This window comes from Lagenorhynchus albirostris, chromosome X (assembly GCF_949774975.1).
Source record: "Lagenorhynchus albirostris chromosome X, mLagAlb1.1, whole genome shotgun sequence".
Lineage (NCBI taxonomy): Eukaryota > Metazoa > Chordata > Mammalia > Artiodactyla > Delphinidae > Lagenorhynchus > Lagenorhynchus albirostris.
In genome coordinates, this window is record NC_083116.1 from 69,860,118 (window position 1) to 69,874,088 (window position 13,971).

At 45.4% G+C, this 13,971-nt stretch overlaps 1 protein-coding gene across 1 annotated transcript in view; it reads right to left on the reverse strand.

The window, feature by feature from the left end:
• Positions 1–4,533: 4,533 nt before the first annotated feature.
• LOC132513346 (doublesex- and mab-3-related transcription factor C1-like) overlaps positions 4,534–13,971 on the reverse strand; it is a 162,914-nt gene continuing 153,476 nt past the window's right edge. The window contains exons 3-6 of the mRNA XM_060137586.1: positions 6,792–7,010; positions 6,553–6,710; positions 5,754–5,890; positions 4,534–4,671 (exon numbers count right to left, since the gene is read on the reverse strand). Of these exons, the coding sequence (XP_059993569.1) occupies positions 4,534–4,671; positions 5,754–5,890; positions 6,553–6,710; positions 6,792–7,010 (652 nt within the window). The remainder of the gene's footprint in view (positions 4,672–5,753; positions 5,891–6,552; positions 6,711–6,791; positions 7,011–13,971) is intronic.

Below are 13,971 nucleotides of genomic sequence, written 5' to 3' on the forward strand. Positions count from 1 at the left end.
AATGTGTATTCTGTTGGTTTTGGATGGAATGTCCTATAAATATCAATTAAGTCCATCTTGTTTAATGTATCCTTTAAAGCTTGTGTTTCCTTATTTATTTTCATTTTGAATGATATGTCTGTTGGTGAAAGTGGGGATGTTAAAGTCCCCTACTATTAATGTGTTACTGTCGATTTCCCCTTTTATGGCTGTTAGTATTTCCCTTATGGATTGAGGTGCTCCTATGTTGGGTGTATAAATATTTACAATTGTTATACCTTCTTCTTGGATCGATCCCTTGATCATTATGTAGTGTCCTTCTTTGTCTATTCTAGTAGTCTTTATTTTAAAGTCTATTTTGTCTGATATGGGAATTGCTACTCCAGCTTTCTTTTGGTTTCCATTTTTATGAAGTATCTTTTTCCATCCCCTTACTTTCAGTCTGTATGTGTCTCTAGGTCTCAAGTGGGTCTCTTATAGACAGCAAATATATGGGTCTTGTTTTTGTATCCATTCAGCCAATCTGTGTGTTTCTGGGAGCATTTAGTCCATTTACATTTAAGATAATTATCAATATGTATGTACCTATTCCCATTTTCTTAATTGTTTTGTGTTTGTTATTGTAGGTCTTTCCCTTCTCTTGTGTTTCTTGCCTAGAGAAGTTCCTTTAGCAGTTGTTGTAGAGCTGATTTGGTGGTGCTGAACTCTCTCAGCTTTTGCTTGTCTGTAAAGGTTTTAATTTCTCCATCAAATCTGAATGAGATCCTTGCTGGGTAGAGTAATCTTGGTTGCAGGTTTTTCTCCTTCATCACTTCAAATATGTCCTGCCAGTCTCTTGTGCTTGCAGAGTTTCTGCTGAAAGATCAGCTGTTAACCTTATCCAGATTCCCTTGTGTGTTATTTGTTGTTTTTCCCTTGCTGCTTTTAATATATTTTCTTTGTATTTAATTTTTGGCAGTTTGATTAATATGTGTCTTGGCGTACTTCTCCTTCGATTTACCCTGTATGGGACTGTCTGTGCTTCCTGGACTTGATTAACTATTTCCTTTCCCATATTAGGGAAGTTTTCAACTATAATCTCTTCAAAGATTTTCTCAGTCCCTTTCTTATTCTCTTCTTCTTCTGGAACCCCTATAATTCGAATGCTGGTGCGTTTAGTGTTGTCCCAGTGGGCTCTGAGACTGTCCTCAGTTCTTTTCATTCTTTTGCTTTATTCTGCTCTGCAGTAGTTATTTCCACTATTTTATCTTCCAGGTAACTTATTCGTTCTTCTGTCTCAGTTATTCTCCTATTGATCCCATCTAGAGTATTTTTCATTTCATTTATCGTGTTGTTCATCATTGTTTGTTTCATCTTTCATTGTTCTAGGTCCTTGTTAAATGTTTATTGCATTTTTTCTATTCTATTTCCAAGATTTTGGATCATCTTTACTATCATTATTCTGAATTCTTTTTCAGGTAGACTGCCTATTTCCTCTTCATTTGCTAGGTCTGGTTGGTTTTTTTGTAATGTTGGGGGTAGGAGTTTATTAATTAATTAATTTATTTATTTTTGCTGTGTTGGGTCTTCGCTTCTGTGCGAGGGCTTTCTCTAGATGTGGCAAGCGGGGGCCACTCTTCATCGCGGTGCGCAGGCCTCTCACTATCGCAGGCTCTCTTGTTGCGGAGCACAGGCTCCAGATGCGCAGGCTCAGTACTTGTGGCTCACGGCCCCAGATGCTCCGCAGCATGTGGGATCCTCCCAGACCAGGGCTCGAACCTGTGTCCCCTGCATTAGCAGACAGATTCTCAACCACTGTGTCACCAGGGAAGCCCTATGGTGGGTTTTTATCTTGCTCCTTCATCTGCTGTGTGTTTTTCTATCTTCCCATTTTGCTTATCTTACTGTGTTTGGGGTCTCCTTTTTGCAGCCTGCAGGTTCGTAGTTCCCGTTGTTTTGGTGTCTGTCCCCAGGGGCTAATTTTAGTTCAGTGCGTTGTGTCATCAGAGGACTGAGAATCAAGTGCAGGTAGATCTGATCAATTCCTATAGATTGTTACTTTGAGTATGAAATAAAGGGATGATTCTTGAAAGACCCTTCTGACTGGGCGTCTGTGGCTTGAAGCTTTGAACTTCTCACTCGACACTTTGTAAAAAAGTAAATTTATTAGCTAATTTAGGGCAAGGCAAAGAGAAGGGAGTCTCCACCCATCTTTGGCTAAACATTTCCCTTCAAACACTTGTGCAACTCTTTGAGCGCATTTCCTCATATGTAAAAGGGTGATAATAATGCTTAGCTTACAGAGCTGTTGTGAGGTTCTATGTGCTTAGCATACGGTGAACACAGAATAACGAAATGATAATGATTCTTCCTTGTATTTCCTGGGTCCTTCAAAAGTAGTCCCCAGGTCTAATTCATCTCCCCTCTTTGATTCTTCTTGTCCTGATTGGCTTCAGTTTCCCCCCACTGTAAAATACATATTGGACTAGAATCAAACTGGCATTCCATTGGCCAAAGTTGGCCTGCTGGGATGTGTTGTTTGGCCCATGTAAAGGGCTTAAAGAGGAAACCAGAGCCAACATTTGAAAATTGAGATATTTTACATAGAAATCTAGAATTTCATCTTCTCTTGAAAAATCAGGAGATGGGGCAACAATGAGCCCACATTCCTGCATGGCAACAATTGGCTAGAGCCAAGTGACAGCTGCCCCCTTAGGTAGAGCATGCACTGTCAATTGGCCAGACCCCATCTGGCCTGCTCTACTCATTTATATAATCTGCTTGATTCTGCAGACATCTCAATTTGTGGCCCTCTGGACAACTGGAAGCAGTCTATGCCAGGAAAGGCGTAGGCACTTACTTGCTGAATGAATAAATCTCCTACGCTTTTCTTTTTTTCTACCATTTTCTTATCTAGCCATGTTAAGAAATCCCAGTTATTGAGTAAAGAGCTTCTCCCTTTGAAAAGTGAATTGAACGAGTCTGTTAGAGTCAGGAGAGTCTAAGTTATACTGTGGTAACAAACAACTCCTATATCTCAGTGCCTTACAACAAGGGTTTATTATTTGCTCTCACACACAAACCTAGACACAAAATGAAAACATCCTCAGATTTTCACATGCATGGATAAGTATATGAGCGTGTCAGTATGTTCACAATCACGAATCCAATAAAACCTCTGGCAGATGAACATATGGACTCACACAGAACCCTATTTAGAGACTGATCAGCTTAGATTGTACAACCCTGTTTTCATAAGAGACATTAAAAGGCCCTGGGATCCAAGAAAGTAAAGGATGGAGGTACAAGAATATCCATCCTCAGTCAAGGAATTGCCCCGTATAAAAAAACGGGTCTGAAAGCTTATATAAGCGCCTAAGGGCTTAGAAAAAGACGTTAAGAATTTTGGACATTAAGCATTTTGCAAATGCATACATAGGCAGTATTTTAGTGAGTTCTCCCCCTCTGGGCTTCTAGCTCAAGGGGGAGATGCACCCCAGGTGTCCATTAGGCAGAGAAACAGAGCTGGCTGGCGCAGGCCCAAGAGAGGGGTTAGGAGGCTGAAGTCCTCTATCTCCAGCAGGAGCTGTATACACAAAGAACGGGGTCAGGGTCAGGTCACACCCACTTTCCCTCCTGGCTCTCCCCTCTTTTTTGTTCCACCCAATCAAGGCTTTGTCACCTGGACTGTATTGCACAGAACTCTTCCTTGCTGGTTTGCCCACCTCAAGTCCTGCCTCCTCCAAACCCTCCATCACAGCCACCACATTTCTTTTTGTCAAGCCCAGTGTCTCTGAATATGCTCCTCCCTAGTTCAGACATTCCCTGGCTCCTCATCACCCACAGTGGCTGATCTAACCTCCTAAGCCTGGCATGCCAGACCTCCGTGACTGGTAGCCTCTCCACCCTCATCCCCTCTGTTCCAGCAGTTCCTTCAGGGTGGCTGCTTCACTCACACTCCATACCGAATGCACCATTTTGGTCTGGTCGTGCCCAGCCTTCCCTCTCAGCCTCCCCAGGTGTCTATCTCGCCTCCAGTCCTTCCTCCCCAGGCTCATCAGTGAGATACAGCCGCAAAACACGACTTGTGAAGGCATCCATGCTCCACCTTGAGACTGGAAGCTCCCTGAAGGCAGGAACCAGATCTCCTTCTGCACTAGGCTCTTGCCACCTATGTATGTCCTCCCCAGGTCACAGCAGACTTCAGGGGTCTGGATAGAAAGTCCTGGGCCGGGAGTCAGGAGACCTGGTTCTTCCACTTGATATGCTGCATGCCCTAGGGTAGGTCCCTGCTACTCTTAGGGACTTGGTTTCCTTATTTCTTGACATCAGGGCACTGGACATTTGGTGTTGAGCACAATGCTCCATAAACCGATGATTCACTGAACAACCATGTACTGCCACTTCAAGAGTCAGACTGAGGAGCTTGGCTGCCTGGGCCCAAAGAGGTTCAACCCCCAACCCCCCTCCTACTCTGACTTCCCAGTCAGGCCCTGCTTAACACAACCGCCTCCCATTTCCCAACTATCCCCAACCCCATGTTCTCCTTTCAAAGACCAGGCTACCTGGTGCAACTCAGGGCTGGAGCACAGAGATGGAGCCAGAAGGGGCCTGGGAAGATTCTCTCAGAGCCAGCAGAGCCTCGGCCGCTTCCAGTTTTCGCTGCCACTCTGAGGAGGCAGAAACCGAGACCTGGTCGGAAGCTTTGGGAGCCTGCAAAGCAAAGGATGTGAGAGAATGGGAGCTGGGAACCCACACCTCCCCCGTGCCCCTTCAGTCCCCAGCTACCCTGAGGCCTTCTGCTCTTCTCCTTCACTAAGCTTGGCCCCTGCCAGGGTTCTGGACCCCACAATTTCCCCAGAATCCGTGGCTGCAGTAGAAGGGGGTTAAGGGTGGCACAGGGCTGGAGGATCAGAGTTGAGCATCTAGGAACAAGGAAAGGAGAAGCCAGGGGATTTACCCCTCTGGCAGGCACATACTACCAGTAGAGAGAGAGGAGCAAGGATTTTGCAATATCTGCATGTGGGAGTCTGAATGCCAGCTGGCCATTAGTCGTTGTGGCTTGGACAAGTCCGTTCCCCTGCTTGGACTGTCTTCTTTTCTGTACCTTTCTTTTTCTATATCTTTCCTGAGACACTAATTCCTCCCAGCTTTTTCAAAACTCCCAAGGCAACAGTAAAGATTATGGGAAGTCAGAGGTGTCTGTGTTTTAATCTTCAAGGCACCTGGAGTGACGTGATTACTGTCCCTGTCCAAGGACTGGTTCTTGCCTCCATATTCCCCAATCAAGTTTCCCAAGGCACTTGAAGGGCCAGCTTGGCTCATCTCCAGGAACTTTTCTCTGACGGTTATTAGACTCTCGCCTGGGTGAGATGGTGGGCCTCACCATCATGGCCCCCCTTCTCAGCAGGAGCTTCTATCCCATCGATTTGTTTCATGTGGAATAACAGCCTCCAGTTGTCAAAGGCCTGCTATGTGGCAGGCCTTGTGCTAGTCCTCTTGTCAATGTTATAGGTGTAGAATATTGTCCCCTCTCAGTACACTGATAGGAAAATAGAGGCTCAGAGATGTAAAGTTACTTTTCCAAAGTCTCACAAATTGGAAATGGCAAATCTGGGAGAGCTCTGTCGTTGCCCCATAGTCTGAGATGCCACCTTCTCCTCCTCCTCCTCCTCCTCCACTTGCACCGCACTGCCTTCACTTCCTCTTTCTTGCTGCCATGGCCTTAACCAGAAGGTTGGGCACTCAATAACAAAATATACAACTAGCTCCATGGTCCTTCTCACTCTACTCACCTGCTGGGCAGGGCAGGGGGTCTGTGTGTCTTCCTGGAAAGAGAAATTGTTAGTTGCTTCTTCAAGGGTGCTGGAGTCCAGGACAGAGACAAAGATTCCGAGGCCAGACCGATCAGCAGAGCTCCTTGGGAGCTTGCCTGCAGGAGCAGAGAGCACAGGTTGGAGTCAGGGACCAAGCCGGCCATGGAAAGGAGATGTGGGCATGTTTTAGGACAACAATAGGAGCCCAGGATGTCAGAGTTGGGAAGACCTTGAAGACCAGCTAGTCCTACTCTTCATTTTGGGACTGGGGACTATGAGACCCAGAGAGAAGTATTTTTCCCCCCCAGGGTCATATGGCAAGTTGCAGTAGGGTTAGAGATGGTACCCAGGTCTTCAGGACACAGGAAGGGGTCTGGGCAGTGGCTGAGGTGGAAGCTTCCCACACTGGCCCCAGACTCCTCCCCAGGGGTTGCACAGGGGTGGGCCTCAAGCTGATGTTCTCCTTCCCAACTGTGAGAGACTGGGGACAGCTTAGGTGAGCCTTTCTCCCTGACCGTCTCCCCCCGACTCTACCTCCCACCCAATCTGAGGCCTCATCCCACTGTGGACCTTTTTGACTGCACCCCCCCCCCCAGATGTCTCCAGCCCACCAACACTTGGTAGATAATATTGATGAGGTTTTATAGTTGGGGAAGCTAAGGCCCAAGGAGTAACTTGCCCAAAGCCACATCGAAATTGGGTGGTAGGACTGGTGACAGAACTACTCATGCTCCCTACACCCAAAACTCAGACACCCTCCCTGGCCAGAGATACTCACTGGGGACTCCTGCTTGAATGGCCAACTTGTTGACATGACTGTGAGCTTTGGGAGAGGTGGTCCCACTCCTTATCAGTCCTTCAGTCAGGTGCCTCTTTCGGAGTGGCCCCTGCTCTGACTTCAAGGTACTCTCAGCAGGCAAGATGCTGCAGTGTTCCCTAAAGTGGGGGATTGCAGGTCTAAAGTCAGTCACCTTTAGAGGAGCCCACTCCCCTCCCCTTGTCAGACACCATACTCACGAGAAGAGGGCACACTTGTGACACTCGCAGACCTTGAAGAGGCAGTAGTGCTCCTGGTCCTTGACTTGGGCAGTGATGCCGTGTTTGTGGCAGCGGGCTCTGCGACGTTTAGCTCTTCTGGGGCCAGGTTCAATCCCCCATGGGGCTCCGGTCTCAAGTCCAGTGGTGGAGTCAGGGGGGCCGCAGGGCACAGCAGGCATTTCATTGGGATCCATGGTTCTAGAGCAAGGAGTGGAGGTCAGGGTGGCCACATGATCCCCTACCCACAACGTACTCCCTCTGCCCTTGGAAAGCCCCATCTGAGGCGGCTGGATTCTTCTCCACCCAGCTCACCGTTGAAATGAGATTGTACCCTCCCTTCTTACTTCGTGTAGCCTCCTTCCCAGGGCGCTCCACTCACGCATAGGCAGGTTGCAAGAAACTCTGGGCATGGGTCCTGTATATTTTCAATCCAATTACTAGTCTCTCTGCCTACCTTCACTCCACATAGACACCCTTCACAGGCATGCACATGCACTCTCACGCCCCCTTCAACAATTACTACTTCCCTTTCTCATGTATCATCTTGTATTCTGCTATGCCCAGCTATTATTCCTGGCATCCACTTCCACAATTGTCTTCCTAACTTCCTGCATTCATTCACTCCCTGCTCATGATTCTATGCCCCTCTGCATTCAATTCTATTATTAGTCTCCTGTATGCCCTACATTCAATCTTCCTCTCACCTTCCACTCCTATTTTTTTTTCTTGCACCCCATCGAAATCTTAATTATTCTCTTGCTCCCTCTTTAAACTGACACCCCTTTGCATCTCATGAAATCATATTCTGCTGGATCTCAAGCCCCTGTTTCAATCATTATTTTCATTAATTCCCTCAATTATTTATCAAGTAGATGTTTGTTGATCCCCCCTAGTGAATGCCAGACCCTGATCTAGTCAAAAGCCAACTCCTCACTACACTAATTGTTCTCTTGCACCAACACACCCTCTCTGCTTTCATGCAAACCCGTGCATTCCCTCCACAGCCTCCCAACAATCTTCCATGCTCCTCTCCAAACTTCAACAATTATGCTTGGGCTTCCCTGGTGGCGCAGGGGTTGAGAGTCCGCCTGCCGATGCAGGGGACACGGGTTCGTGCCCCAGTCCGGGAAGATCCCACATGCCACGGAGCGGCTGGGCCCGTGAGCCATGGCCGCTGAGCCTGCGCATCGGGAGCCTGTGCTCCGCAACGGGAGAGGCCACAACAGTGAGAGGCCCGCGTACCGCAAAAAAAAAAAAAAAAAACCAATCACGCTTGAGCACACCTTCCCCTCCTCCCGCACCCAGAGTGCACCACCTCCTCTCAGGCTGCCAGACCATTCCCTGCCACACCCACCTCAGAATCAAAGGGAGGGGCATAAGCCCTGCCCCAGGGGCCAGAGGCCAGGTGTCAGGAGGCCTCAGCAAGCGGTCGTCCGTCCCACAGGACTTCAGCCAAGGGGGCTGGGGTTGGGTGTGGAGTGGGAGGTGGGGGTGGGGGTGGGGGTGGGGCGGGGCGGGACATGAGGTACCCGGCTGAGATGGAGGAGAGGAGAAGGGGTTGGGGATCCATAGCAGGAGGGAGGGAGGAAAGAAGAGGTGTGGAGAATGAGGGTCCTATTCCTGATGCCAGTCTGTGGTTACCCCAGCCTCCACCAGGTCAGAATCAATCTGCTGGGACAGGAGACCCGAAGGAAGCCTCAGCTCTCGCTCCCTTTCCCGCTCTGCCTTCAAAGGCCAATGAGCTTCCAGCTCTGCCTTTCACCTCCCACTGCTATGGCCAGCGACCAATGAGCTTCAAGCTCATCCGAAGGTCACTGACCAAAGTCCTGCCCCACTCGTCGCTTCCCTCCCAGTTCTCCTCTCGCTGGCTTTATTGGGCGGCCGGCCATTTAACTCCGGAAGTGAAGTAGAGCTTTGTGCTCTCCAAACCTTGTTTCCCGAACTGTTCTCTCTTTGGATGTGAAATACTGTACACGCATGCCTTTTAAACACACGTCCTTGGTATTCTGTAACTTACTTTTACAAAATTCAGCGTGTGTTTCTAAGGTCGCTCCGTATTCCTATGTCAGGGATTCTCAGGCAGGGGTTCGTAATTCACAGTCAGATTTTGCATCTCCAGGGAACATTTGGCACTGTCTGGAGTCATTTTGGTCTTTATTCGTGTGTCTCTGTTTCTGAATTCCCTGTTCTGTTCCACAGATAAATTGGTCTATTCCCGTGCCAGTACTACACTGTGTTAATTTTTATCTCTTGGTAAGACATTTTGATCTCTGGTAGGACAAGTCTTCACACCTTATTCATCATCTCTAGGCTTATCTTTACTATTCTTCGCCTTTTGCCCTTCCTAAATTCTAAAATATAAATGTTAGGATCAGCATGACATGTTTCCTGAAAACTCATTTGCGGTAGATTTGGATTGCATTTTCATTGAATCTGTGGATCAGTTAAGAGAGAATTGGCTATCTTTATGATATCCAGCCTTCCTAGTCACCAACATGGGATGGCTCTCTATTTTTGTGGGTCTTCTTTAATGTTGGAATCTCTCAGCTTAGTATTTAGCTTTACCTTTTGTACCTTCAGATCTTGTACATCCTTTATTGCATTTATCCCAAGAACTCTGGAATGTTGTTGCTCTGGTGCTTGATATCTGGTTAAAATGACATTTTCTATCTGTATCTGATTTCTAGAATTCCACTTGGCTTTTTAAAAAATATGTTGATCTCGGGGGCTTCCCTGGTGGCGCAGTGGTTGGGAGTCCGCCTGCCAGTGCACGGGACACGGGTTCGTGCCCCGGTCCGGGAGGATCCCACCTGCTCCAGAGCGGCTGGGCCCGTGGGCCATGGCTGCTGGGCCTGCGCGTCTGGAGCCAGTGCTCCGCAGCGGGAGAGGCCACAGCAGTGGGAGGCCCACGTACCGGAAAAAAAAAAAAATATATATATATATATTTATATATTGATCTCAAAGTCAGCCACCATGCTAAACTCTGTGATATCTAATCATGTGCCTATAAGTGGTGCACAGTCTTCTGTGAATCTATGAGTAACAGAAGTAAGGTAATCAACTTACAAGTTTCTTACTGGCTGGCTAGGACATCCACTACAAGGTAAAATAGAGACTGCAAAATTGGGCATCTTTGGGTTATTCCTAATATTAAACAGAATGATGCCAACATTTCCATATTAAAATGGGCTTGCTGTGTTTCATTGTTTGCTTTAGTTCTTCAATTCTTTCTCTGTTTCTCCTTCCTTTCTTTCTTTCCTTCCTTCTCTCTTTTGTTTCTTCCGTTCTCTCTCTCTTTTCTCATTCTTTCTTTCTTTCCCTTTATCAGATTAAGGAATATCCCTTGTATTTCTAGCTTAATAAGATTGTCTTAAAAATCATGAATAGATATAGGATTATACTTCTTTGGCCTCCACTGAAATGATCAAGACTCTAATCATTTAATCTGTTAACACAGTGAGGGTTATTTATAAGATTTTTTTTTCGAAATCTTTAGTGAAGTACACATCTTAGTGAGTTTCCAAAAACTAAACATAAACATCCAGTTAGCACCTGGAGCAAACAGCAGAATATATTAGCAACACACAAACCTCTCTCATGCCCCCTTCCATCTATAGTTTTTCTAATGTTAAACCAGATTTGCTCTCCTAGGATAGATGTAACTTAGTTATGGCGTATCATCTTTTGTGTACACTGGTGGGCTCAGTTTGCTAAAGTTTTGCTTAGAATTTTTTGTGTCTTCGGTTCACGAGGAAGATTGACTTGATGTTTCATTCCTCGTAGCATCTTTGCTGGTTCCAGGGTCAAGGTTTTCTAGTCTCATAGACTAAGTTGGGCAAAAGTCCCTCTTTGCTATCCTCTGGCAGTGTTCACGTAAGATTAGGATTATCTGTCTTGAAACTCTTTATTTATTTTTTAACATCTTTATTGGACTATAATTGCATTACAATGTTGTGTTAGTTTCTTCTGTATAACAAAGTGAATCAGCTATATGTATGCATATATCCCCATATCCCCTCCCTCTTGCATCACCCTCCCAACCTCCTATCCCACCCCTCTAGTTGGTCACAAAGCACCGAGCTAATCTCCCTGTGCCAGGCAACTGCATCCCACTAGCTATCTACTTTACACTTGGTAGTGCATATATGTCAATGCTATTCTCTCACTTCGTCCCAGCTTACCCTTCCTCCGCCCTGTATCCTCAAGTCCATTCTCTATGCCTGCGTCTTTATTCCTGTCCTGCCCCTGGGTTCATCAGAACAATTTTTTAACATCTTTATTGGAGTGTAATTGCTTTACAACGGTGTGTTAGTTTCTGCTGTATAACAAAGTGAATCAGCTATATGTACACATATATCCCCATATCCCCTCCCTCTGGCATCTCCCTCCCACCCTCCCTATCCCAGCCCTCTAGGTGGTCACAAAGCACCGAGCTAATTTCCCTGTGCTATGCAGCTGATTCCCACTTGCTATCTAGTTTACATTTGGTAGTGTATATACGTCAATGGTACTCTCTCACTTCGTCCCAGCTTACCCTTGCCCCTCCCTGGGTCCTGAAGTCCATTCTCTACGTGTGCGCCCTTATCCCCGTCCTGTCCCTAGTTCTTCACAACCATTTTTCTTTTTTTTTTAGATTCCATACATATGTGTTAGCATATGGTATTTCTTTTTCTCTTTCTGACTTACTTCACTCTGTATGACAGACTCTAGGTCCATCCACCTCACTACAAATAACTCAATTTTGTTTCTTTTTATGGCTGAGTAATATTCCATTGTATATAGGTGCCACATGTCCTTTATCCATGTATCTGTCGATGGACATTTAGGTTGCTTCCATATCCTGGCTATTGTATATAGAGCTGCGATGAACATTGTGGTACATGACACTTTCTTTTTTTTTTTTTTAACATCTTTAGTGGAGTATAATTGCCTTACAAGGGTGTGTTAGTTTCTGCTTTATAACAAAGTGAATCAGTCATACATATACATATGCCCCCATATCTCTTCCCTCTTGCATATCCCTCCCTCCCACCTTCCCTATCCCAGACCTCTAGGTGGTCACAAAGCACCGAGCTGATCTCCCTGTGCTATGCGGCTGATTCCCACTAGCTATCTAGTTTACATTTGGTAGTGTATATATGTCAATGGTACTCTTCCACCTCGCCACAGCTTACCCTTGCCCCTCCCTGGGTCCTGAAGTCCATTCTCTACATGTGCGTCTTTATCCCCGTCCTGTCGCTAGTTCTTCAGAACCATTTTTCTTTTTTTTAGATTCCATATATATGTGTTAGCATATGGTATTTGTTTTTCTCTTTCTGACTTATTTCTTTCTGTATGACAGACTCTAGGTCCATCCACCTTAGTACAAATAACTCAACTTCGTTTCCTTCTATGGCTGAGTAATATTCCATTGTATATAGGTGCCACATGTTCTTTATCCATGTATCTGTCGATGGACATTTAGGTTGCTTCCGTGTCCTGGCTATTGTAAATAGAGCTGCAGTGAATATTGTGCTACATGTCTCTTTCTTTCTTTTTTAACATCTTTAGTGGAGTATAATTGCTTTACAAGGGTGTGTTACTTTCTGCTTCGTAACAAAGTGAATCTGTTATACATATACATATGTCCCCATATCTCTGCCCTCTTGCATCTCCCTCCCTCCCACCATCCCTATCCCGGCCCTCTACATGGTCACAAAGCACCGAGCTGATCTCCCTGTGCTATGTGGTTGCTTCCCACTAGCAATCGGTTTTACATTCGGTAGTGTAGATATGTACATGCCACTCTCTTACTTTGTCCCAGCTTACCCTTCCCCCTCCCTGTGTCCTCAAGTTCATTTTCTAGTAGGTCTGCGTCTTTATTCCTGTCCAGCCCCTAGGTTCTTCATGACCATTTTTTTTTTAGATTCCATATATATGTGTTAGCATACGGTATTTGTTTTTCTCTTACTCACTTACTTCACTCTGTATGACAGACTCTAGGTCCATCTACCTCAGTACAAATGATTCAATTTTGTTTCTTTTTATGGCCGAGTAATATTCCATTGTATATATGTGCCACAACTTTTTTATCCATTCATCTGTTGATGGACACATACGTTGCTTCCATCTCCTGGCTATTGTAAATAGAGCTGCAATGAACATTATTGTGCATGACTCTTTTTGAATTATGGTTTTCTCAGGGTATACACCAAGTAGTGGGATTGCTGGGTCATGTGGTAGTTCTATTTTTAGTTCTTTAAGGAACCTCCTTAGTGGCTGTATCAATTTACATTCCCACCAACAGTGCAAGAAGTTTGCCTTTTCTCCACACCAGCTCCAGCATTTATTGTTTGTAGATATTTTAATGATGGCCCTTCTGACTGGTGTGAGGTGATACCTCAATGTAGTTTTGATTTGCATTTCTATAATGATTAGTGATGTTGAGCATTCTTTCATGAGTTTGTTGGCAAGCTGTATATCTTCTTTGGAGAAATGTCTATTTAAGTCTTCTGCCCATTTATGGATTGGGTTGGGTTTTTTTTTTTTCTCATATTGAGCTGCATGAGCTGCTTGTAAATTTTGGAGATTAATCCTTTCTCAGTTGCTTCATTTGCAAATATTTTCTCCTAATCGAAGCATTGTCTTCTCATCTGGGTTATGGCTTCCTTTGCTGTGCAAAAGCATTAGAGTTGCATTGGGTCTCATTTGTTTATATTTGTTTTTCATTTCCATTTCTCTAGGAGGTGGGTCAAAAAGGATCTCGCTGTGATTTGTGTCATAGAGTGTTCTGCCTATGTTTTCCTCTAAGAGTTTTATAGTTTCTGGCCTTCAATCCATTTTCAGTTTATTTTTGTGTATGGTGTTAGGAAGTGTTCTAATTTCATTCTTTTACATGTAGCTGTCCGGTTTTCCCAGCACCACTTATTGAAGAGGCTGTCTTTTCTCCATTGTATATTCTGGCCTCCTTTATCAAAAATAAGTTGGCCGTAGGTGTGTGGGTTTCTCTCTGGGTTTTCTATCCTGTTCCTTTGATCTATATTTCTGTTTTTGTGCCAGTACCATACTGCCTTGATTACTGTAGCTCTGTAGTGTATTCTGAAATCCAGCAGCCTGATTCCTCCAGCTCCATTTTTGTTTCTCAAGATTGCTTTGGCTATTCAGGGTCTTTTGTGTTTCC